This window comes from Rhinatrema bivittatum, chromosome 1, assembly GCF_901001135.1.
Source record: "Rhinatrema bivittatum chromosome 1, aRhiBiv1.1, whole genome shotgun sequence".
In the NCBI taxonomy this organism is placed as follows: domain Eukaryota; kingdom Metazoa; phylum Chordata; class Amphibia; order Gymnophiona; family Rhinatrematidae; genus Rhinatrema; species Rhinatrema bivittatum.
The window spans coordinates 444,422,799-444,449,370 of NC_042615.1; the positions used below are offsets into that span (position 1 = coordinate 444,422,799).

A 26,572-nucleotide genomic window follows, 5' to 3' on the forward strand; every position below is an offset into this window, starting at 1 on the left:
ATCTAGGAACTTTGGAGTTCTAGTCACCCTGAGTTTGGAGTGAATTAGCAGGGGAAAGATGGGTACATGTTAACTTTATCTCTTCCCTCCCTCCTGCCAATCTCTCTATCTCCTTTCATTCATCTCCTCCCACCACCCAGCAATCTTCCATTCTCTTCCAATCCCCAAGCCTGACCCCCAACACTTCCCCCTGCCCCCCCATGATGTCATCACAAGTTTCCCTTCCCTATCCCCAGGTTAAGCTCCAGCACTCCCTCTCTGACCCTAGATTCTCCTTCACCCAGTCCAATCCAATCCAATCTAGCTTTATTCATATAATCGCCCCCCAGCATTAAATGCCATCCTCCTCTCCTCAACATTTCCCTCCTTTCATGCCACCCCTAAGCAATCACTCTCTCCTAATCTTTCCCGTCATTCACTCGATCTCACGTCACCCTCAGGCAGTCATCCACCTTCACTCACACCCCTTTCAGCATTCATCTCCTCCCCCTTCTCCCAAACTGCTGTACCCACAACAGTTTCTGCTCTAGCCATTCCCTTCCTTCTGTCTTTCTGGAAGTAAGCAGTCCCTGGAGGGAAAGAAATGGAGGGGCTGTAGCTGACACAGCAGAGCAAAGAGCCACAGTGCTCTCTGCCCAAGCATCTTCCCTCCTGCTGTTCCCCCTCCCCCCCCCCCCCCATCTCCATGCTGATTTTTTCAGGGGAAGGGGCCAAGAAAGGAAATGGATCAGGGAGAGTAGGGGGCTCTTCTTTTCAGAATCTGTTTCATCCGCCTCACCTCCTATTCCTGAAAAACAGGGAGGGGCTGGTTTAGAAAGCAAAGTGACTCTTATTTGCTCTGCTCTGTTCCATGGTCACACCTCTCATCCAATTCCTGCACAACATAGGAAAAAAGGGAAATGATAGGAGAGGAGGGGCTGGATTAGGAAGCAGAAAAGCTTTTCTTTGCTTTGCTCTTTGCTCTGTCCGTCAGCCCCAACCCCTTCTATCCTGTTACCTGTTCAATGCTTGGGATGGCTAGGGGCTGGAGGAAGGGCTGTTCTCTGCTTACTGAGGGGTTTTTTTTTTTGCATTTCCCAAGAGACCTGGAAATTTTTGAAAATTCCCAGTCTCTAGTTGAAACAAGTCCAGGTATGCACACTGCTGAAGCCTGTTTCTATTTTCATGAATAGTTCATTTTAGTTTTTTGTCTTTCCCCCCTCCCCCGCAAATAATTGTGTCACTGTAGGTAATCAGCTATTTGAGGGGGGGGGGAACTGATTTATTACAATTTTGTCATATTTTGAAAACCTGGTTGATGATCTCAGATTCATGAATGAATTTATTTTGATGGGCAACCAAGTGGCTTACAACTGTTTATTTTCTATTTTCTATTTTATTATTTTGTTTTATTTGTTTTTATTGTAATGAATTAACTTGTTGTACATAACTAAGCAAGATCTTATTGTAAGATCTATATAACGATTCATAAATTTTACAAATAAACAAATAACTAGTTTGCCTACTGGTTAATTTGAAATAAAAGTTCACATTAGATATTCAGCATGACCTTAATCCTTTACCATATCCCTGTCCAAAATTTCCTTACAGTGTCACAAAAAAATAACATATGTAAGAATTGCCTATTATAGTTATGCTATTTCTGTTTGATTCATTTTATTGTTTTATATTGTTTTGTTTATTTTGTTTTTAATATGTATCTGCAATTATAATCTGCTACAATCTACTGGAGGAATGTGGACAGGATATCAATTTAAATAAATGCAATACATAACTGCATCACCCCCAGAACTTCCCCCCTGCCCTCCATTCCCCTCCCACCCCCAAGATGTCATCATCCTCTCCCTTCCAATCCTGAGCACTGGGCATGGATATTTTTACCCTTATCAGACAGCAGCCAAGGAGGGCCTTGACTTTTACAATGTAGGGAACTGATAAGAGTGGGGGTAACTTGAACAGAGCAGCAGTTACTACCCTTAACAGAAGGCATGGGATTACTACCCTTAGCCAATAAGCCTTGATGTTTTTATTATTATTATTATTATTTATGTATTACATTTTAATCAAAGCACTTACTTGATGCTCCATTTAGCAAACAATCGAATGGAAATAATGAAAAAAATAAAAGAAGAAACATTACATAGACAAGTTATATTGTTTAATCATTCCTACAAGGATATTGGAAAGGAAACAAAATAAAAAGAGGAGTAACAAAGTAACAAATAAGAAAAAGCCATAGCAATGAATAAATGAGCTCCTACATGCAAGCTTTACTGGACTGCTGAAGGAGCTGGAAAAGATGTCAAAATTTTCCTAGCATCAATAAAAGCTCTCTGAGCTGCTCAGGAGAAAAGAAGATATAACTAGAAGAACAATATCTAACACAACATTTGCAGGGATAGCGAAGGATAAAGGGGCAGATTTTCAAAGGGTTACACGCGTAAGATACGCGCATAACCCCCCAAAAGGTGCCCCTGCCTGCCCCTGCGCGTGCCGAGCCTATCTTGCATAGGCTCGGCACGCGCACAAGCCCCGGGACGCGCGTAAGTCCCAGGGCTTGCAAAAAGGGGCGGGGCGTGGGCGGTCTGGTGCAGTCCGAGGGTGGGGCGGGGCGGGGCCTGAGCCTCCAAGCACAGTGGTCATTTGATGCTGTGCCTGGGATCACGGGCCAGCCATCAACAAAGGTAAGGGAGGGTTCTAGGTAGGGCTGGGGGGCGGGTTAGGTAGGGGAAGGGAGGGGAAGGTGCGGGGGGGTGTGGAAGGAAAGTTCCCTCCGAGGCCGCTCAGATTTCAGAGCAGCCTCGGAGGGAACGGAGGCAGGCTGCGCGGCTTGGCACGCGCAAGTTGCACAATTGTGCACCCCCTTGCGCATGCTGACCCTGGATTTTATAACATGCATGCGGCTGCACACGCATGTTATAAAATAGGGCATAGATTTGTTCGTGCCGGGTTGCACAAACAAATCTGCGCCCTCGCGCAGGTTTTAAAATCTGCCCCAAAGGTAGCACCAATATCCAACACCTCCAGCCCTAAGAGAAGAAAACCTCTTCACTGCTTCTGGGCAGCCCTTGAAAAATCAGGAAAAATATGTATGACCTGGCCATAAAAGGAAGAATTAAGATTTTGAAAATTTAAGGTCATTACTTTGCTAAGGTCCCCATCAGTAATAAGGGAGGCATGATTAATAATAAGGAGAGGCATGATTAATAATGAGACAGGCATGATTAATAATCTCATATCCAGACATTTCTACGAGTTGAGTAACATTTAAAGAAGGAGAAGGAGTGGAACTAGAAGGGGAAGGTAAAAAAAAAAAAAATCTTATTGATAGAAGGTAAAGATTCAGAGGAAATTTTCAAGACATCCATGGAGTATCTCCTTAAAGTCATAATAGGAAGTTCTCCCATAACCTTGGAAAAATTTAGAAAATGAAGGTTCAAATGATGTGATGAATTTTCAAGAAATTCCACTCTTCTAGTGATGGTATTCCACTCTTGAATCAATTTAGTCTGGACTATGGCCATATTAGCCAGATCTTGCTGACAAAGGAAATCTTATTGTCATGATCACCTGGATTAAGTTCATGGGAATTAACCAAGGGATACAACTTAGACACAAAAGAGTCCAACTTACTGGTTGAAACAGCAAGGGCCTGGCCAAAGTGGGACATCAGCTCCCAAAGAGAATCCACAGTATCTTCCACTGGCTTCTGGGAAGGTTGTGGAAATTACCTTGATGGGTGAAGAGTAAGAAAGCCACGGTCTGAGAATGAAAAAGGCTTCCCTGTCCCCGGAGCTGTACCAGAAGACAAAGAGATCAGAGAAACTGCCACAGGACAAAGCAAGCATTGCCCTCCACCAGATGGAACGCCAGACTCTAAGCTCCCCTCCCGTGCAGTCGACAGATCATCTTTCTGTGCCACTGTGGGTGACAGGAAGGAGTCACATCTTGGTGCTGGTGGTGAAGCTTGCTGACGGGGGCTGAGGGAAACCTTGTCCCTGGGAGAAAACGGCGGTACTCCACTGGTACTCATATCGGGTACACCACCACCCGAAACAGGAGCAGGAAACGCAAAGGAGGTGATTAACTGCTGTCCTTCAAGATAAGGATAGACCCAACCTTGCCTTTCTATTTAAGAGCCATTAAAGAAGGAAACTGAAGAAGAAAACAGCAGGCTAGAAACAGCAGAATACAGTGTCTCAAATCATGTGGCCATCTTGTTTCAACCTTGATGGTTTTGATGCAACTGCAACATCGCTCTCTGCTTTGAAGGAGGAGGTGGGGGTGGAGGGAAAGAGGAATTTGGATTCAGAAACAACCAACATGATCTGTGACTTTTTTACAATCTAGGGTATTGATGTATAGACATTAAGAAAAAAACATAGGACTGCTTCTACGACCAAATCCATATGCAAAGCAGATCAAGCAGCATGGATTGATACATGGGGTAACCTGTGAGGCGAGGCAGATATTACCATGGGAAACATGCTGGGCAGACTGGATGGGCCATTGGTCCTTTTCTGCAGACATAGTCAATGATCACAAATAAGAACCAATTGGTCCATGCAGTCTTTCCATTTGTCTTCCTTTCTGGTACTTTACCATTTTGGGTAAATGAGAAATGTAGAAATACCTTTAAAACAACACCAGCTACCCTTCATGTCTTTGACCTAACCACTAAAACCTGGTCCTACCACTATCTTTTTTATCTGTCTCAATCACAATTACATTGCAGTACAGTGCTGGCCTCTGCTAGTAGACTGTTGCACTTACTCTTTTGTTCCTACAACTCCCATACTTAACCCAACACCTAGGCCCTCCCATGTCTAACTACCAAGCTTTGTAACAATGCAAACAGTCTCTAAAACACTCACACACAAACACAGTTCTTTGCTCTTTCTCTCTCTCACAAAGACACACACACATGCTCCTTATTTCTCTCTCTTTCTCTTTGCAGACACACTTCTTCTGCCAGCAGGGGCAAGATGGGAGGCTATGTTTTGCTTTTTTCAATCCGTGGGCCACATTCTTCCTAAATGCCGGCGAGGTGGAGGAGGCTGATGCTACTTCCGGGCTGGCTCCTCCTGACTTCCAGGGGTGGGAGGTGGATGCTGCTTTTTGTGGCACTGTCGGCTAGGGATGTGCAGAGGGACCGCATATATTACATTCAGTATTCGATTTCATGGGGGGGGGGGGGGCAGATACATTGCATTCGGCAAGGGGGGCTCCCGATCCATTCATGCGTTCCATTCTTATTCGTTTCCCAGCTAAAATTTAATTAACTACAACCCCCACCCTCCTGACCCCCCCAAGACTTGCCAAAACTCCCTGGTGGTCCAGCGGGAGTCCGGGAACCATCTACTGCACTCATGCCATCGGCTGCCGGTATTCAAAATGGTGCCGATAGCCTTTGACCTTACTATGTCACAGGGTCTACCGGTGCCATTGATCGGCCCCTGTCACATGGTAGGAGCAATGGACAGCCGGCACCATCTTGTGCGCCTTACTATGTCACAGGGGTCCACCAATGGCACCGGTAGCCCATGTGACATAGTAAGGGCAAAGGCTATTGGCGCCATTTTGATTACTGGCAGCCGACGGCCCGAATGCAGGAGATCGCTCCCGGACCCCCGCTGGACCACCATGGACTTTTGGCAAGTCTGACCACCATGGACTTTTGGCAAGTCTTGGGGGACCCTCCTGACCCGCAGTCCCCCAAGACTTGCCAAATGTCCATGGTGGTCCAGAGGGGGTCCGGGAGTGATCTCCTGCATTCGGGCTGTTGGCTGCCAGTAATCAAAATGGCGCCGATAGCCTTTGCCCTTACTATGTCACAGGGGCTATCGGCGCCATTTTGAATACCAGCAGCCGACGGCATGAGTGCAGTAGATGGCTCCCGGACCCCCACTGGACCACCAGGGAGTTTTGGTAAGTCTTGGGGGAGTCAGGAGGGTGGGAGTTTTGTTTAAATTTGCTCCTTTACATGGCCGAATAATTCAGTGAAGATTCGTTGTATTCGTGGGAATCGTGATACGTTTCGCTTCCCCACGAATACAACAAATATGGCCCTATATGTTGTGGATTGCCAATACGTTGCAAATGAATGCACACCCCCTCCTGCGGGCCATGCTCATTTTGACTGCTGAGGTTCCAGGGCCTTCAGATTGCGAGGGTGGGATCCTTGTCCTGGGGCAGAGGTGGAATGCCTGAGGTTCCAGAGGTGGAATGCCTGAGGTTCCAGGGCCTGTACTTCTTCAGATTGCGAGGGTGGGATGAGAGACCGATGTTTGTTTTTTGGCTCGCAGCTCATGCTCTCCCTAAATGCAGTGGAGGAGGCTAGTGCTGCTTGGCAGGGTATGCTTCTGGCTTCCAGAGATGGGAGACAAATGCTGCATTTTTCAGCTCCACGGGCCCCTCTGCTCCTCACTGTGCATGGGCGTGGGCAGCATTGACGATTTTTTTTTGTTCTGATTTGGGGACCACTGTCACTACTTCCCCTGGACTCCAGAAGCTGGTGCAGCATCTCTTCTCCGCTCTGACAGCTGAGCTCTTAAGGCACCAAGCCTCTATCAGTGAAGGGGAGGCCAATGGATTGTCTCTCAAATTTTGAAGGTAATGGCACCCCTCATGGATGGTACCTATGGCTAAGGCCATATCAGCCATAGGCTAGCTATGGCTCTGATGTAAGAACATGTGAATTGCCATACTGAATCACAGTGAAGGTCAGTCAAGCCCAGCAGAGGCAGCAGAACATCTTTTTGGTTGGGGATCCAACCAAGCTACACCCGAATTCTACCCCAAGCTCCGCCCACATTCCCATTGCCAATCTTTTTACTGTATATTTATTTTTGTATTAATTTGATTTATATTCCGCTTTTCAGTAGTGTTCTATTTTATATATTCTTTGCATACATCGGAATATGGTTTATTCCCAGACCAATTAAATGCAAGAAGCTAGGAAACCAGACCCAGTAGTAAAGGAGGTGGGTAGGGATGGGAGCCGAAAGGATAGAGAGCAACAGGAGGTGTTAGCAGCAGGAAGAAGAGAGGAGAGTGGCCAAAGGAAGGGAAGGGGTGATGGGACAAAAGGTTTGAGCAAAAGGAAGAGCAGATGGAGGAGGGATGTGCATGCTGAAGAGGGAATGGGAGAGATATATATGGTGCTGAAGGGGGAGATGGGGAAAGAGTAAGAAGGAGTGAGCATAGGCAGAGAGGTGAGATGCTGAAGGTGGCTGGGGATACAGGTGGGTTGCTAAAGAGAGGCAGGAGAGAGAAGAGAGGTCTGCCCCCAAGCACAACAAAGGCTCTGGGACCCCACATAATATGGTACTATGTTGGGCCTGCCTAGCTTTGTTGTTTTTCTTGTAGGGTATAAGGGTAGGGCTAGGGGCAAGGGAAAGGGGTGGGGACAGGAAGGAAACGAGAGAGCAAGAGGAGGGGTGGGGGAAGGGCAAATAGTAGAAGAGGGGCTGAAGGGAGAGGAGTAGGTAGAGAAGGAAGGCTGAAGGGAGAGGCGGGATAATGTGGCAGGCTAAAGATAGCAAGGGTGATGTGTGCGGACCTGTTAGTCATGCGCCATCTCAAGCAGGAAATGGCGAATGCTATGTTTAACATCTGAGTCTGGAGACTCCCTTGTGAGGAATTAAGTCACCTGTGTTTCCAGCAATGAACTTGCTATTGGGTCATCTTTTTGGCTGGATACACTCTCCTGATAGTTAAGTTGGACAAAGGATGCACTGCATTTCTTTTCCCCTCATCTGTTTGCAGGTTTGTAGTTTGAGTGTTTTCCTTCTGTTTGCTGCTTTAGGGTAAGGCAGTGTGGGTGATTAAGAAAGAACAAAATGCTGTATTTGTAATGGTTACAATTTTGCAGGTTGAAGACTATGGATGCCCTGGGCAAAAATGCTTATCGATCTTTAACTGTGTTTATTGTAGTTTGGAATCATTATTGAACCATACTAAAATATATAATTGCCTTGCTAGAATGGGAATTACTTATCTTTCAGTACATGCAATCCCAAGGTAAAACTGAAGGTTTCTTTGCTGAGGTCATATTTGTAGTATTGTAAAGAACAAGTAAAGACTCTACCAGCTCAAAAACAACAGACTAAATCATTAATGAATGTAGATTATCAAGTTTTTGCAACCATATTAGCCCAAGGCTTTAAACAATGTTATGGGAGGATTAATCCATGTGGAGCAGTCTAGATTGATAAAGGGTTATTAATGTTGCACTCGGGTGTGGATCCTTGTCCTGGGACAGAGGTGGAACGCCTCCTGAAAGGGAACAGGAGGTAACTGCCCCCAGGGGGTGGAGCACTGGAGGAGACAGAGGCGAGGAAGAGCTTCACCACTGGAAGCCCGAGTTCCCCCCGGAAGGAGCCCACAGGGACCCGGACCACTTGGACTCAGGTGGGCCTCGCAGGGTCTCCTAGGAGAGTAAAAGTCCGGCGTGCCCATAGAGACAGGGGGAGCGCGATCGGGTTCAAGGATGGCAACTGGTTGCAGCAGGGAGAACCAGAACAGAGTTGGTGATGACAAGGCGAGGAACAGAGCCAGAATCTGGAGACAAGGTCAGGCAGATGAAAGGTCAATGTCCAGAGGTCAGTCCGAGAGTGGTCAGGCAAAGCAGGGGTCAGGTAACGGAGGTCAGATGAGGTATAAGACAGACTGAGGTCTAGAGGCAGGTGGCAGGCAGGTCAGGAACAGGCTGTGGTCTTTGAGGCAGGCGGCAAGCAGACGAGCAGGTCGGAAACAGACTGTGGTCTTTGAGGCAGGCGGCAGGCAGGCAGGTGAGGTCAGTACCAGTAACACAGTTTGAGGGTACTACCTGGGTAGACAGACGAATACAGGAACAAGCAGGAACAGGAACTAGGATGCAGGGACGAGTCAGGAACAGAACTGGAACAGAAGGATCCTGGAATGAGACTAGGACAAGCAAGCACAAGTACAAGCGCAGAGGCAATCTCAGAGCAAACCGACCCGATTGGCAAGGAAGTGAAGACAGGAACTTCCTTATATCGGGGGATCAATCAGAGCGCGCCGTGGAGCTAGGACCCGCCCTTGACCCTATGCGTGTATGGGCGTGGCCAAGATGGCCGAGGAAGCTGAACCTCGGCGTGAGGCCCGGAGCGCAGTGGAAGACCCAGCGACCGCTGTCATGGGATGCTGGGGCCTGGTAGGACTGGCAACTACCGCGAGGGAGTTTGTCCCGGGACCCGCTGTGGGACCATGACGGTAAGCAGTTCTGTGCGTGTGACGGCCGCGGGTGGGGAGCGTAACAATTAAGTCACAGATAGCGCAAGTCTATTTATATCTTCCACAAAGCTTTAGTAGTGGAGATTCCAGCTACAGCAACTTCATAAGATGCTAAAATGATTTTCAATTAGGTGGAGTGGGAGTATGTTTTTCAGGTTGCTTTGGTTTTAGAAAATCTTTTGGACAAATACCTCATATGCTGAATGAGGCCCCTTTAGTGAGTTTATTGGCATATAAGGTGTTTTCAGATTCCTTTCTTCTAATTTACCTCTAGAACATTAATAAATTGCTATTAGACATACTAAAGAAATTATGCAGATGATATGGAATTATAATATGAATTTTTATATAAGCTTTATTGCTAACCACTGAGAAATATGATCGAGTGTGATAGAATTACAATCTATCCACTTTCAGTTCTGAAGGGCTTCCTAACAGAGGGTCCAGGATCCTGTTCCGCCTTGTTTGTTTACATAAAGCATGGCCATCTGATTGTCTGTATGAATAATTATGTTCTTTCCATGAAGTAAATGTTGGAATGCTTTCAGAGCATAGCGCATTGCTCTTAGTTCTACAAAATTTATATGGAATGATCTTTCTTGGTAAGACCACAGATTCTGTATCTTGTAGTACTGTAGAAGCACTCCCATTCCTGAACTGAGGCATCTGTGGTCAGTATAACCTGATTTGGAGCCAACTGTAGTGGGTCACTCTTCTGTAGCACATCTGGGTGCAGCCACCAGTTCATGTCCAACTTCATGTGGTTGGTTAAGTGAATCTTGCATGTTAGATGGCTGGAAGATTGCACTGAAAATGTAACCTCCATTGCAGATACCACATCTGTAGATGAGTGTGAGAGATCACATGTATTGCTTCTGCCATGTGCCTAAACAGTACCAGTATGTGGTGAGCTGAAGTCATTGACTGACGTTACATTCAATATGCTATGACGCACAAGGTGCACATGCTCTGTTGGCAGGAAGAAATGCTCTGGATTGCACTGAATCAATTCATGCTCCTATGAATTGCAGGGATTGAGTTGGTTGTAGTACAGATTTTTCGTAGTTTATCAGGAATCCTAGGGTTTCCAGGCAGCTGATAGTTGTCCTGGCATATGATAGTAAGGTCTGTTGGTTTGGAGCTACTATCAGCCAATTGCTCAGATATGGGAAAATGTGTATTTCAGAATGTCTTAGATGTGGCACCTCCACAGCAAAACATTTTGTGAAGACCCTGGGGGCAGACGAGAGTCCAATTGGAAGAATCCTGTACTGATAATGTTTGTTCCCCACATTGAAGCAGAGATATCACTAGCAAGATGGGTGTATAGGGATATGCGTGTATGCTTCTTTGAGGTCAAGGGAGCACATCCAGTCCTGTGGCTGAATGAATGGCAAAATTGAGCCCAGAGAGAATTTTTCTTGACAGGGATGTTTGTTGAGCATCCTAAGGTCCAAGATTGGGTGAAGACCTCCCATCCTATTAGGGATGAAGAGATATTGAGAGTGTTGTTTCTGATTGGTCTGGGAATTGGTTAGTTCCCTGATTGCATTCTGTGCAAGCAATTTGGAATCTTCCTGTTCCAGAAGGGACAGATTTAATAGGTCAAGAGGGGGTAGAGCTAAGTGAGGCATCTGAAGTTGGGTGAGGAAGTTGAAGTGATAACCATTCTGTATTATGCTCATTACCCACTGATCCTTTGTAATTTGTGCCCATGGTTCTTAGAAGTGTTGAATTCTGCCCTTGACTGGGATCTGTTGTTGTTGTTGTGGCAGTATTATCCTTAAAAACTCTTTTGGGATTTTGTTGATGATTGCTGTTGCATTTTCTGGGAACATTGGTTTCTCTGTCTGCCATTATTCTGCGAAGTCTATGACTGCTATCACAGTTGTTGATATGCTGCCTGTCTATAAGCTTGATAAGGCCCATTTGCTCTGCATAGAAAATAAGAGCATTTGATGTTTTCTACAGGTCCCTTGCAGTAGTGAGGGATTGCACAGGTACATTTTGTTGATTAATCTGGGAGACTGTCTCTCTCAGTTTTTCTCCAATGATATTGTCCCAAAATACGGAAGCTTTTCATGTGCATTTTCTCGAATGGCACTTGCTCTGAGCCATGCCACATGTCATGCAACTATTGTGTGTGTGAAAAACAGTTCTCCATACAGTGAGTGGTATTGTGAATGGGGATACAATTATAGTATCAAAAAATAAATTCATTTGTAATATCCAAACCCCCAGTAGACAGTGCATGTCCATCATATCAGGAAAGAGGAGAGGAGGGAATAACAAGCTTGGCAGCTATGGGAGAGGCAGAGGAAATGGTACAGATCCAGCCCAGTTTACTTCTAGTAGCTGCAATAAAAAAGGCACTAGTCATGCCCCAAAAATGAAGAGAGATTTTCCTAGCCAAAGAAAGGAATGGAAAGCACTGGCAGCTCAAGGCAGAAGCAGTTGAAATTTGAAGAATATGTGACATCACCACTTGCTCCTCTCTCTCCTGTTTTGGAGCAGATGGAAAAAGCGGGAGAGCCTTCCATGGTAGAAAATAGCAGAACAGGGGCATGGACTGAGGCATTAGAGGTGCAACAGCCAAAACCAGCTGCATGTTCCTCTACATTGGTTACTGCTTTTGAGGCATGGAGGCTGTGTTTTCAACAAATAATTATGAGGATGAATCTTGTCTGGGATTCCCTGAATCAGACCTTGAACAGACAGTAGTTGAAAAAAATTTGGGAAGCTTAAGTCATTGCATCTTAGCCTCCAGTTCAGTGATGGCGGAGATAGAGGATGATACTGATAGTGATGAGTGCAACACCCAGCAAGAGCAAGTCATGTAGGCAGAAATCTTGAGAGATGCCACTGGCATTTTTGTCAGCATCAGCTTCCAAGGTTGTAGGGAAGAGATTAAAGAAGACATCCCTGATTTGGAGGCATTTTAAAGTGAAGAAGAACCTTCCAGCGATCAAGTGGCAGGCAAGCAGACCCTGCTATGCAGCTTCAGCAGCAACTCGCCATAGAGGCAAAAAGCAGGCAGCATCTAATGTAGAAATGAAGAGCGTCAGGGACATGATTAATGACCAGCCCCTTTAGGTAGTAGGAAATATGGGCTTTAAGCATCTGCTGCATATGTGAGCCCCCAATTACAAAGTACCCTCAAGGACTACATTTTAATATAACCAGTGTCGTAGTTGCACACAGGTGCCGTCGGCTAAGGCAGAGGGGAGCAGCATGTATACCACCAGTGAAATCTGGACTGCCACAAATGCTACACGTGTTTACCTCGCCACGATGGCACACTGATGAGACCTGTCTGAGTCAGGGGCAGGAAGCAGTTCTAGCAGGGGCAGAGCACCAGGGTGCAGATGGGCTTTGCTGCACAATACCGCATTCAATATTCTATCAGCCATATGAAAGGTGCTAGAGGGTTGGCAGCTACAGGAGAGGCAAGAGTTTCAAAGCAGGTTTCTTTGTGTCAGACAGTGGTGCAAAATTGGTAAAGGTGAAAGAAGATGGGGGTTTCAAGGTATTCCTCATCTCTGTCAAACTGCCATCCCTACTTTTTCCCCTCCTACCCCACCTGGAAGCCCCAAATACTCTGAGACTGTGCAGGGAGTGGATAGCGTCTGTACTGTGTCCCAGGGACATCCTCCACTGCTGCTTCCACAGCAAAGCTAGAAAATAAACTACTAATGTTGCTGGCAGAGCTTTTACTTCATCTGCAATGTCTGTAGTTTACTAGCGTTGTTGTTGGAGCAATGGAAAATGCCACCAGGAGCACAGTACAGTGTGAGCTTGTTAAGTTTCATGGCTATCCATGTGCACAGGGATAGTGCATTTAAGCTTAGCTGGCTATGCTTTAGCCGGCTAGATTTAGGGAAAAAAATGTATCCACAATATGACCACCAAGGTTGCAGTTGAAAATGTACATAAACTTAGCAAGCTAGAAAATAGCCAGCTATATTGCTACTGATTGGCTTACTTATTGGAAATAGGCTCTTTTATGCTTCAGTAATGTGAAAGAGACATTTGAAAAGCCACATCAGTTTTCTTACTATAACTGAGGATCATGTCGTTATAATATACCACTGAATTTCCTTCTCCTGTTTTCTTAAGTAGGAATTGATGTATAGTAGTTAGTAGGGATGTGAATCGTTTTTTGACGATTTAAAACAATCGTCAGATATATTTTAAATCGTCAAAAATTGTTAAGAGTCGTGATACAATAGAAATTCCCCCGATTTATCGTCAAAAATCATAAATCGAGGGAGTGGGGAGGGCGGGAAAAACCGGCACACCAAAAAAGCCCCTAAACCCACCCCGACCCTATAAAATGAATCCCTTTCCTTCCCCCACCCTCCTGAACCCCCCAAAACTTTTACGAGTACCTGGTGGTCCAGTGGGGGCGCGGGGACCGATCTCCCGCTCTCGGTCCATCGGCGCCATTTTGGCTGCCACTCAAAAATGGCGCCGATGGCCCGATAAAAAAAAAAACCCACCCAACCCTTTAAAAATGACCCCTTAGCTTCCCCCACCCTCCTGATCCCCCCAAAACATTTTAAAATTACCTGGTGGTCTAGTGGTGGTCCCGGGAGCGATCTCCCGTTTCTCAGGCCGTCGGCTGCCACTCATAAAGATGGTGCCGATGGCCCTTTGCCCTTACCATATGACAGGGTATCCGTGCCATTGGCCGGCCCCTGTCACATGGTAGGAGCACTGGCTGGCCGGCGCCATCTTTAAAGATGGCCACTGCCGTCGTAAAGATGGCTACAGGGGTAATTTTAAAGGGTTGGGGTGGGGTTTTTTTTATCGGCGTGGGCCTCACTAAAAAAAATTAGTGATGTGAATTGGAATCGGAACTGATTCCAATTCACATCTCGTAACGATCTCGTAACGATCTCGTAACGATCAGATTTCCCCTCCCCCCCCAGCCGAACCCGATCGTTAAAACGATCGGGCACACGATTCACATCCCTACTTCTTACACGTTAGTTCATCAGTTATGCATTAACGTACCTGGTTTTGAGTGCTCTAATACCATATATATTTTTCATTTAAGCAGGTTGTTGATCTTAGACTAATAAGGGTTTCCAGATTTGCAGAGCACTTCATTTGACAGACTAAATGTTCAGATATTTAGATCTGAATTGGTTTAAATGTGTTTTGGGTTTGATGGAGCTTCTGACTGACAGGAAAATTAACACTAATTCATTTGAGCTCAGTGTTACTTTTTAGTAGAAATTCCAATTAAACTCTGCAGAGCACAATGGTTATATCTAGTATCTTACATTATAAATAATCCCCAAAATGAAAAATAAAATGAGCAATCATAGTGTTATTTTTTTTAAAATCAGTCAAATGTTTTAAGCACATCTATTGTGACCTTGATGCCAAATTGCATTTGAAAAAAAAAACAACAATTCAAAGAACTTTGAAAATAAGAAGCAGCTCCCCATAGAAAATATCAGAGGGAATCTAAGGGTTTGATAAGGATTAAACTTGTCATAAGGATTCAAGGGAAGCACTTTTCTCAGCAATTCTTGACGTAAATTAGTCATGCATTGTTTGTATTGGCACACTTTAGACATCACTTCATACAGCTTAGAACAGCAGTTCTAAGTAGATTCTTCAAACTTGCCTATTTATTTGCTCAGTTGTTTCCCCATTTGGTCTTACAGCACTTCCATGCCTTCTTTTTTCATCATAATACATTTTATTTCTTGTATGTTTTTGAAGCAAACTGTGTGCTCCATCAAACTTGCCCTTGCTTCCTGTTTTCAGAAAGCTCCTTCCCTGACTCTGCTCTTCAGTTATTTACGCATCACTGTGATGGCTCGTGTGGCTGTCTAATAAAACTCCGCACAACAGCTTTTGGAATTACTTAAATTGTTAATGAATTACATATGAGGAGTTTTAATAAACACTATCATATCATCAAGAATGGAAGCAAACAGAAAAAAAAGAGGGAGCACAGTAATTTAATTATAATAGCTAAAAGAACTATGTTTGTTTTGTTTTGCTAGTACTAATGGTTTAAGGGGAAAGAGGAAATCTGCTAAATGCTAAAAAAAAAAACAAAAACAACCTTTACAGCTTAATCAAGGTATGATTAATCAAGACCTCTATTCTATGAAATTAAAAAGTATGCAAAACAGCTATGCAAATGAGTACATAGCCAAAGGACAACAGAATATAATAAATTGATAAAGACCAAAATGGGCCATCCCAGATTCATCCACGTAGGATAGATGGGCATATAAATTTCCTTATGCAATCCAAAACCAATCTCTCTCCCCGATATATTTTATATAACCTCTCAATACTTTTCCTACCACTGCCTTCCACCATTCATCTCAAGCAATACCCAAAATGCACTGCAGTGATTGCTTCAACCACCTCTGCCTGGAGGCCTTTCCAGCCTTTCCATCTTCAACTTTGCTTCTTATTAAGACCAATACTTAAGTTAACACTTCCTCTGTCTAATTACCAAGTTCTGTAATAATCCTTGCAGATATCACAGTTGGTGAGGATGCTTTTTAAAAATGTCAAGCGATCAATAAAAATAAATAAATAAAATATAAAATAAAATGGAATAAAATCCCAGCCTCCCCATGCTCACTGAAGTATGGTTTTTAATAAACACAGTGCTGTCCATGCAGGTCAGCTCAAACCTTTTTGGATGCCTGACGCTGTTGTACCACTGCTCTTTAAGATTATCATCACCTCACCAAGCAGACCACCCCAAAACCTTCTTGAAAGTTCCAAACATTCATACCATGCCTGTTTTGGGTTGGGTTCATTACTATTCTCTTTGCCATTTGGGATCCTTTATACTTCTCCCAGGCTTTTTTGAATTCTGTTACCATTTTTTTTCCATCATCTCTTCCAGGTTCAACTCCATGCATCCCCTTCTGTTCCAGGTAGCTTTTCCAAGACAGCTAAGTTCTAATAAGAAAAGTGCCCATTTGATAAATATTTCTATAGGCTTCAACCTTTTATCCAGCACAGAGGTTTTTTTTGGAATAGACTCAATAGTGTTTTATCATTATGGGTCTACAAAAGAACCCTGCAGAGCTGGTTTATTAATTTTGAAAGTAGATAACAATTTTGTTTCACCAAGCATTCTGACCCGCTGCATCTTTATCACTTACCTATAAACCGTATGATTCTTCTGAGCAATGGGTTCAGATAACAACACTCTCCTGTCAAAATCATTTTCTCCTGGATGATCAGGCTTTCTCTGGTTGACTTTATAAAATACATGGCAATCTCACCAATAAAAATCTGGAGCAAAAACAAAAAGGTACATGTCTATGAATTCTCAAGACAATTACTAATTTAATTTAAAATTTTACTTTTCTCAAGAATTTCTCTGGTTTACATTGCAAAGCACTCTTCCTACATGCAGCACATTTAAATGTATCCATAAGAATGAGGTCAACGTTTACTGGATTATTGAAGAACTACTACTGGGCTCATTTGTAAAGCAATCCTTTTATAGAAATATTCCCTTCACACACACACACACACACACACACACACACACACACACTCCTCTTCGCTCTCCAAAAATCCCTGGACCTCACTATTTTCCCTCCGGTATGATCTCTGGTCCTCTCTCTCCTCCTTCCCTTCCCCACAAGTATGATTCTTTGTCCTCCCTCCTTCCTACCCTCACTATTGATCCCTCAGTCTTTTCTTCCTACCTATTAGGATTCGTGACTCGTGAGAAGGTCCAACGAGCCACTGGATTTACTCCCGATGCATAAGAGCCTTATGTCATGGCGGGATGCCACCAGTCTCCCCCCACAACAGCAGAGCCTTATGTCATGGCGGGATGCCACCAGTCTCCCCTCACATGGCACGGGATACTGCTATGACCACTGCTCCTCCAATCTTCCTTAGGCATACGTGCACCCGACCACATGCTAGTTAAAAGGCCCACAACAGGAAAAAGTCCACAGTGCTCACCAATGACATCAGCATCTCAGCCCTATATAAGGGTTCCCTGGACTTCCCCTCCTTGCCTCAGCAACAGGTCTCCAGCCTAGCAGAGTGGGTTGCTACAGTGCTCCTGCATTTCCAGCCTCATCCATTCTTGCCTTCCAGTCCAGCCTCATCCAGCCTTTCCTTCCAATTCAGAACCTTCCACCTTGATTTCCTTATTATTTCTTCCAGAGTCTTCTCTGCGTCCACGTCCACCTTCAGCTTGTCTCTCCGGATTTTGAGCTCTTGCTTGGAACTGACCACGATTCACTGCTGCCTGGACCTGTCCCCTTGCCTGTCCCCAGCTATTCTTGCTCGCTTCCAGCCACAGTCGTGGCTCTCCTGTGACCCTCTTATGCCTGTGTCTACTCTGTCTCTGGTATGTCTCTGAACTCTTAACTACCACTTCTGCCCTAGGGACCCACCTAAGTCCTGCTGGCCACCAGAATCTAAGGGCTCAACTTGTGGAGGAGACGGCTGGAAAAAGTGAAACTCGCTACAGGGCACGATCTGCAGCTGCCGACATTGGCCTCAGGGGTTTGCTCTCGAGACTGCATCAACTATGCCACAGCACTAAGGACTCACACACCTATCCCTTACAGATTCCTGAGCTATGAGATCAGCGGCTCACCCCCTGCTTCTGTCATTGCCAGCCTAGCACACCAGCTTCAAAGGCAGCAGAATCAGCTGATTACCATGTCTGGCTATCTTCAGGGCATTATGTCCTGGCCTGCTTCAGCGCCTGCTTTAGCACCATCTTCCAACCTGTCATGCCCAAGCTCCCCTTGCCCCCGCCTCAGAGGTATGATAGGGATCCCAGAAGCTATAGAGGCTTTCTTAACCAGTGTCAGATGTAATTCGAGTTGCAGGCACCATTTATTCTTGACAGACCAAGTCAAAGTGACCTACATTCTTTCCTTGCCGGGTGGCCTCTGAATTCCAGTGGGACAGTAACAGCCTGGTTGCAGTTTTCCAGCAAGGACTTTCAGAATGTATTAACGATGAGCTGGCTGGCAGAGGCCTACCATCTACCCTGGAGAGGCTGATTAGTCTAGTCGTGTGAGTAGACCTGAGTTTCCAGGAATGGGCCAAAGAAAAATGCTTGATCCGTCACCCTGTCCATCTTGCTCCAAATTTTCAGAAGCTTGTAACTAATTGTCCTCTTCCAGAGTTAGGGTCTCTGCCAGTAGAACCCATGCAAGTGAATCATTTCAAGATCTCAGATGACAAGAAGCAGAAGCGTCATGCATATAACCTCTGCTTATAATACACTGCCCCCAGCCGTTTTGCATGGTGCTGTTCAGGAAACTGAAGGACCTAGGTTTGGTAGGAGAGGCCACCCTAAGTTATTCTTGCACCTCTCCACAACTATTGGTTCCAGTATGTCTGTCTCATGAGGACATCATTGTTGATGCCCTTGCCTTCCTGGATACCAGTGCTGGAGGTAGCTTTATCCATGAGGCTCTGGTCCAACATTAATACATGCCTACAATCCCCTTGAATTCTCCACTTTTATTATCCTTCATTTACAGAGATCCCTACCGGGTCAGATTACTAAGATCACAGTACATTTGACCATGCAAACTGGAGTCTTGCATGAAGAACAAATCAGCCTCTACATTTTGCCCATGGTCATCAACTGAACATTAAAGAGCCCATGGTGGGAAAATGCCTGCAGTGCTCTCTGATGATGTCAGCTGCTCAGCCCTATATAAGGGTTCCCCAGACTTCCCTTCCTCACCTCAGTATTGGGTCTCATGCCTTGTAGAGTCTGTTGCTACAACAACCCTGCATTTCTAGCCTCATCCAGCCTTGCCTTACAGTCCAGCTCAATCCAGCTTATTTTCCTTATTGTTTCTTCCAGCATCTTCTGTGTGTCCATATACACCCTCGGCTTGACTTTCCAGATCATGACCACTTGATTGGACCTGATCATGATTCTGTGCCACCTGGATCCTGAACTCTTGCTTGGACCTGACTACAATTCACTGCCACCTGGACCTGACCTCTTACCTGGTCCCGACTATTCTCATCCACTGCCTGTCCCGACCTTGGCTCTCCTCTAACCCTATTAAGCCTACTTTCTACTCTGTGTCAGGTGTGTCTGGACCACCTCCAACTTAGGGACCCGCCTAAATCCTGCAGGCCACCAGAATCCAAGGGCTCAACCTGCAGAGGAAGCGGCTGGTAAATGTGAAGCTCCAGACTATCTTGCTACAGGGCATGTTTACCAGCTACTGGCATAGACCTCGAGGGTTCACCCTCGAAGCTGCATCAACTATGCCACAACACTGAAGGCTCACACCGCCCCATCCCTTATACTACCCCAATGCAATTCAGTATCTTCTCTCTTTCCTCTATCTCTCCAGTGCAAATCCAGGTGTTCTATCCTCTCTTCCCTCCTCCCCCATGTGATTTCAGATCCTCCCTTCCCTCTTTTCCTCTCCTGATCCTCCTTCTTCAATTAATTTGAATTAACTGGAAGCTGAGAAAATGACAAGCGAGTTCTTATCCTATTTCTCTGTCTTGCTGCTAGTCAAGGCACATACACTTGAAATTAGTTTTACCCACAATTTTACCTCTCCTCAAACTTAAGACTCCAATATTACCTAGCTAGCAATACTTACCGATCCTCTTCAGCCACCAGCAAAATCTTCCTCTCCTCTCAATACTCTCTAAAATAGTTAAAATATGTCACTTAGCGCAGATAAATCAGAACTTATCTGGCTAAGTGGCACTGAATAAATTAGAGATGTGCAAAGCCCGAGCCTTTTGGTTCAGGCTTCGTTTTCAGTCTGCTGCGGGAAATTTTGTATTTCCCGCAGTTCAGGCCTTTTAAATTCGGAGGGACATGAATTTCGGATTAGTACGCACTAGTGGGGTTAATGCGCACACTTTTACGTTAGCGCGCACTAATGGGGAGTTAGTGAGTACTAACCCCATTAGTGCACACTAAACCTGAAAATGAATTTTTCCCAAAATTTTGGGAAAAACTCTTTCGGGTTTCGGGCTCCCCAAACCAGGACAAATTAGGCAATTTTGTTGAAATTGCCTAATTCGTCTTAGACAAATACACATCTCTATACTCAATATATGCCTTGAAATGTATAACTTGTTACTAGAAACCTGTAATCTATCTTTAAAACAGCTATAAACCTGAAGACTAGGATGAAGGTGATCTTTGTTGCCTTGCTGTGAAAGAGCGAGGGTTGTAGTGAAAACTGCATATAACATTGATTTATGAAGCCTCGACAAAGGTGTGGATCCCCATTAAAATGGGGTGGAGCTGGGAGGGCCAGCGGTGCCCTTGAGGGTAAGATATGGGCAAGAGCCCCTGGATTGGCCATGGCGGATTCCTCCAATTGAGAACGCATCTTCCTTACGGAGGAGACCAATGCTTCCATGATCCATTGTTGTTCTCGGACACGAGTGACCAGACCAGGAATGGCCTACAAGGCAGGAGACTCCGCCGAGTCCATGGCCTTGGCAACCTGCTGCGCTGGAGGTGAACCCTTGCCTGGTACAGGATTGGTACGGTCCTCTGATCGGACCCAGAGAGCCCCTGCCACTAGAAGGTGGAGCACATGAGGAGACAGATGCTAGCTGGAGCTTCGCCAATAACAGTCCGTGGTTTCCACAGGTTGAGCCCTTGGGTACCCTGACCACCTGGACTTAGGTGGGCCTCAGGTTATCTCTAGGAGAGGTAGTGGAGAGGTGTGCCCACCATGAGCAAGGGTGCGCAGCTGATGCAGAGAGGATAGAACAGATTGCTGCAATTCTATTCTTTAGTGACTTCTGCAATACCATCTGAAGCAGGTACAGCTGTTGCAACATATAGTGGCAAAGGTCATATACAGTTTTTAAAAATTTGATCATGTGACACCAATTCTTCAGGCCCTTCACTGGTTAACTGTCACTTTCCATATTCAATTTATAGTACTTTGTTTTACATTCCATGCCCTTTACTCAGGTTTTCCTCTATATCTTTCTTATGTTCTTATGTTCTTAATTATTTATTCCTTACTCCCCTCCTCGCACCTTGCATTTGTCTCGGCAAGGTCTCCTGTACCTTCCTCCTCCCTCTGTCATCAGGTTAGATTCTAATACAAAGTCTTCTCTCTCTTACCAGGCCCCATTTTGTGCGACAGCCTATCTTCCGACATTCGAACAGAATGTAATATTCTCAAATTTTTGAAAATAGTAAAAACCTGGCACTTTAGTCTGCTTATAACATTTGAGGTCAGAGAAGAACTGTGTCACATGGCAGATTTGTGATTTGCAAGAAACTCCAAAAATATAGCAATCATCTTAAAGACAGTTTAAAGAGAACTATCAAGCTTTCCAAATCTAATGCAAGGCAGCAGGCACGTACATTCTAAATAGAGCTCAAAAAGTCTAGTTTACATTCCACAATAAGTCCTCTCTCTCTCTCTCTCTCTCTCTCTCTCTCTCTCTCTATATATATATATATATAAATAACATTTGACAACATAGGCAGCAGATGCTCCTTGGGTTATGTTTTGTTGTATGTTTATTATTATGCAATACACTTTTATGTATTTATTTTTACTTGTACATATTCTGGTGAATTTACCCACATTAAGTGCAGGAAAATCCTATGGACAATTCAATGGCATATATTGTCACAATTTTCAAAAGCAACTTAACGCAGGTAAAATAAATATACACATGCAAACCCTAATTTTAAGCATTAGAATGCTTTTGAAAATCAGGCCCTATGTGTGTCATTTTTTAATGTTGTTTTATGTTTATCTTTTATTGTAAACTATTTGGCTAATTTATTTTTATATCAAATCTAATAAATAATAATAATACCGGACGCGATATTCAGAACTGGCTGGTTAAGTAAATTAGCTGAATAATATGTATAACTAAGAGCTTAGTCAAATAAGTTCTAACCGGCTAAGTATAGACCTGCTATCAGGCACGTCTAAGCTAGTCATTTATTTATTTATTTATTTAAACAGCATTTGTATACCGTTTTTTTAAAAATAGATTTTGTCAAAAACGGTTCACAGAATTAAAACAAAAATAAAATAGAATTTATTTTTTTAAACTTTACATAAAATAGACAATGGCTAGTTAGGGCGCTAGCATTTAAGACTTTAAAAATAAAAGTTTAAAAATAAAAGTTTGGTGCCATGGGCTTATTGTTTTTGGGGAAAAAGGGAACGGGGGGGGTAGGGAAAAATACAATGTAGAAATTGTGTGGTAATAAAGGGGAAAAAAGGGGATATGTTAATTGGAGACGTATGAGTTGGAAGTTTTTCTTGGGGTGAATAGGTATGTTGTACTTATAAATAGCATAGATGGAAGTTGTGGTGGTTGTAATTGAGTTTATGAGTGTAGGTTAGAATATTGGTGAACGAATTTAGTTAGATGAGGTGTTAAATGCAAGTTGAAAAAGATAGGTTTTGAGAGATTTTTTGAAATGAGAAGGATTGGATATTGAGCGAAGATGGTTTGGTAGAGTTCCAGAGTGTTGGACCGGCTATTGAAAAGGCTCTCTTTCTGGTGAGGTCTAGTCTGGCTTGTTTAGGAGAAGGGATATCTAGAAAATTTTGGTTAAGTGATCTTAGATGTCGTGTGGGTTTGTATATGCGTAATAGTGAGCAGAGCCAGGTGGATGTATGATTATGATTATGAATTAAACTATGAATAATGGAGAGGATTTTGTATTTTATTCTGAACTTTATGGGTAACCAATGTAACGATTGTAAAATAGGGGTGATATGGTGGTGTAGAGAAGTTCTGGTTAGTATCCGGGCTGCAGCATTTTGGATCAGTTGAAGTGGGTATAGTGAAGAGTCTGACATTCCTAAGAAAAGAGCATTACAATAGTCTAGACCGGAGAAGATTAAAGATTAAAGATTGAAGGATGGTTCTATAGTCTCGGTAGAAGAGTAGAGGACGAAGGTGTTTTAACAGACGTAGTTTGAAAAACGATTTTTTTGTAAGTGAGGATATGTGTTGTTTTAAAGATAGGTCTGAGTTTATGTTTACACCTAGGCTTACGGCAGAACGTGTTATGGGAATAGTGACATTATTGATTGTCGTGTGATGGTGGACCTAATGAAGAATCGGAAATGGAAGTTAAGTGTATAAGTTCAGTTTTTGCCGGGTTTAGTTTTAATCGATTATGGGAAAGCCAGGAATTGATAGTAGATAAATAAAGGGAAACTAAGGATAGAGTGTCTGACCATGATGATTTATATGGAACAAAGAATTGAATATCGTCTGCATAAATTTTGAATTGAAGATTGAGGGAGGATAGAATGTTGCATAAAGGGAGAAGATATATGTTAAACAGAATAGGAGAAAGAGATGAACCCTGAGGAACGCCGGAGTTAATGATGTATGGAGAGGAATAATGCTGATTGTAGTTGACTTGTTGAGGTCGGTTAGAAAGAAAGGATGTAAACCAATTCAGAACTGTACCTGTGATGCCAATGTTTTGAAGACCTGAGATGAGAATCTGATGATTAATGGTATCAAATGCTGCTGATATATCTAAGAAAACTATAATGTAGTCTGTATATGAATCAAATGCACGGAAGAAAGTATCAAAGGAGGATAGAAGGAGTGTTTCTATGGAGTGACCTTTTCTGAATCCATGTTGATTGATATGAAGGATATTGTGCTCAGTTAGAAAATCGGTTAACTGGTGGAGTACTACAGATTCTATTAGTTTGGCTAGGGAAGTAAGAGAGGCTATGGGTCTATAATTGTTGAGATCGGATGTATCTTTTGCTTTTAAAATTGGGAGTATGGAGGTCTTTTTTAAAGTGTGAGGGAATTCACCTGATTCTAAAGATTGATTAATTAAAAGGGTGAGAAAAGAGCAGGCTTCGAGTTTAAGAACTTTGAAGAAGGCTCCAGAACAAGGGTTGTATGATGGCTAGGATAGTAGTATCTAATGTAGGGGTGAATTCTGACCATGATTGACTAGGTACTTCCTTTATCTGGGTGGGATAAGGAAGGTTTGAAAATTCTGCAGAGATGTTGGATACTTTAGTTTCAAAATGTTTGGCAATTTTATTGCAGAAGATGGTATCAACATTTATAGAGTTTTCATTGTGGGGTGTAGTTAAGGTTTTTACTATATTAAATAGTGTATTTGGGTTGCCATTGGCTTTGGCTATGATGTTGGCATAGTAGTGTTTTTTTGTTTGGTTTATTTCTTTATTGTAACGACGTAGTGTACAGCGGTAGTTGTTTTTTGATTCTGTAGTTTTGTTATTGCGCCATTTGCGTTCTAATTTCCTAAGAAGGGTTTTTAGGGTGTGCAATGATTTTGTATACCAAGGGGCATCAATTTTCTTTTTATTTCTGTTTTGTTTAATCTGTCTAAAAGGGGCAATTGTATCAAGCGTGGTTAAAATTGCAGTATTCCAAGAGTGTACTGTGTCATTTATGTGTGGGAGTACAGTAGTAGGTATATTAGTCATAAAACTTATGTGGCTAACTTCAAATATCGCTAATTAGCTGGACAAGTTATGTGACTAATTTGCTCTACCCTGATCCACCCACTACATGCCCACAACTTATATGGCTGACTTTTTAGCCAGATAAGTATCTTATATATGCCTATATAAGTGACTGCTGAACATAGGCATATATTCAGCAGCTGCTACTTATCCACGTAAGTCCTACTTATCTGGCTAAATAGCACTGGTACTCACTTTGAATATAGACCTCAATAAGTCAATATAGACCTCAATAAGTCTTATCCAGCTAACTTCCTTAACCAGATTATCTACCCCCCCCCCTGTGTGCAGTTCTGGAGACTATACCTTCAAAAAGAATATAAACTGGATAGAGTTGATTTAGAGGGTAGCTACTAAAATGATCAGTGGTCTTCATTTTAAAGCATATGGGGACAGACTTAAAGATCTAACATTGTTACATTCATCGGCTCATGGGAGGGCTCCATGAACTGCCTCACTCACCTCCATCATGGATGGACCCATCCAGTGATCAGCATACAGTTTCCTGCTTCAAACGCTGTTCAGTGCAGACCAAGATGCCGCCATCTGCCTCTCCCGCCACTTGCCCTTAGGCATGCGTGCATATATCTTCACATTGTATATTCCCCACAGTGGGAAATGCTGAGTGGTGCCCTCTAATGACGTCAGTCTGACTGGCCTATTTAAGCAAGGGCTTCGCAGTATTACCTTACCTCAGTAATGGGTCTCCTGCCTTAGCAGTGCATGTTTCTTTCAAGATCCTGGTTCTTGTGTCCTGCATTCCTGATTCCTCTTCCTGCCTTGCCTCATCTAGCCTTGCTTCTCTAGCCTTGCCCCATCCAGTCTTCCTTGTGTCTTCATCCACCCTTGGCCTGACTTCCGGATTCTGACTTCTTGCTTGGTCCTGACTATGATTGCCTGCTGTCTGGACCTGACCTCTTGCCCTGACCTGACCACCCTTGTCTGCCACCTGCTCTGAACTTGGCATGTCTCTAACTCCATTAGTCTGCTGCTCCTCTGACCCCAGTGTGCCATTAGACTCTTGCTCTAGTCATTGCCCTAGGGACCCACCTACGTCCTGCCAACCACCAGAATCCAAAGGATTAACCTACAGGAGAAGTGGCTGGTATAGATGAAGCTCCAGACTGTCCTACTACAGGGTGCATTAACTAGCTACCAGCATAGACTTCATAGGTTCACCTGTAAGGCTGCATCAACTATGTCGCAGCACAAACAGCTCACACCCACACCACCCATCACAAACATATATACCCTAGAGGAAAGGCAGGATAGTGGAGATATGACAGAGATATTTAAATACCTCCAATGTATCAAGGCAAAGGAGGCAGGCCTCTTTCAATTTCATGTGGAAAACTGCAAATAGGGAACTTGGAACCATAGGTGTATGATGTTGGGTTCTGTGTAAGGAGGCACCTCCCAAGTCAAGGATCTCAGAGCTCTTGTGGAGAATAGCTTACAATTGTCAGTTCAATGTGCTGTGGCAATCAAAAAAAGGCAACTAGATTGTTAGCAATAGTTTGGAAAGGAAGAGGGAACAAAACCAAGAATATCATAATGCCTTCAGTATTGTGTGCAGTTCTGATCAACTTATCTCAATAAAGACATAGCGGATATAGAAAAGGTACAAAGAAAGGCAACAACAATGATAGAAGGAATGGAGAAATTACCTTATGGAAAAAGGCTAAACAGATTAGGACTCTTTAGATTGGAGAAGAGATGGATGAGAGGTGATATAACTGAGATTTATAAAATCATGAGTGAGGTGGAACAGGTAATAGGAAACAGTTATTTACCCTTTCAAATAAATCTAGGACTAGGGG

At 43.8% G+C, this 26,572-nt stretch overlaps 1 protein-coding gene across 1 annotated transcript in view; it reads right to left on the reverse strand.

Annotated features, from left to right (window-relative positions):
* The window catches only part of PLPPR1 (phospholipid phosphatase related 1), a 329,852-nt gene that overhangs the window by 78,341 nt on the left and 224,939 nt on the right, over positions 1 to 26,572 (reverse strand). Inside the window, exon 4 of the mRNA XM_029605105.1 lies at positions 16,410 to 16,542. Coding sequence (XP_029460965.1) covers positions 16,410 to 16,542 — 133 coding nt within the window. The remainder of the gene's footprint in view (positions 1 to 16,409; positions 16,543 to 26,572) is intronic.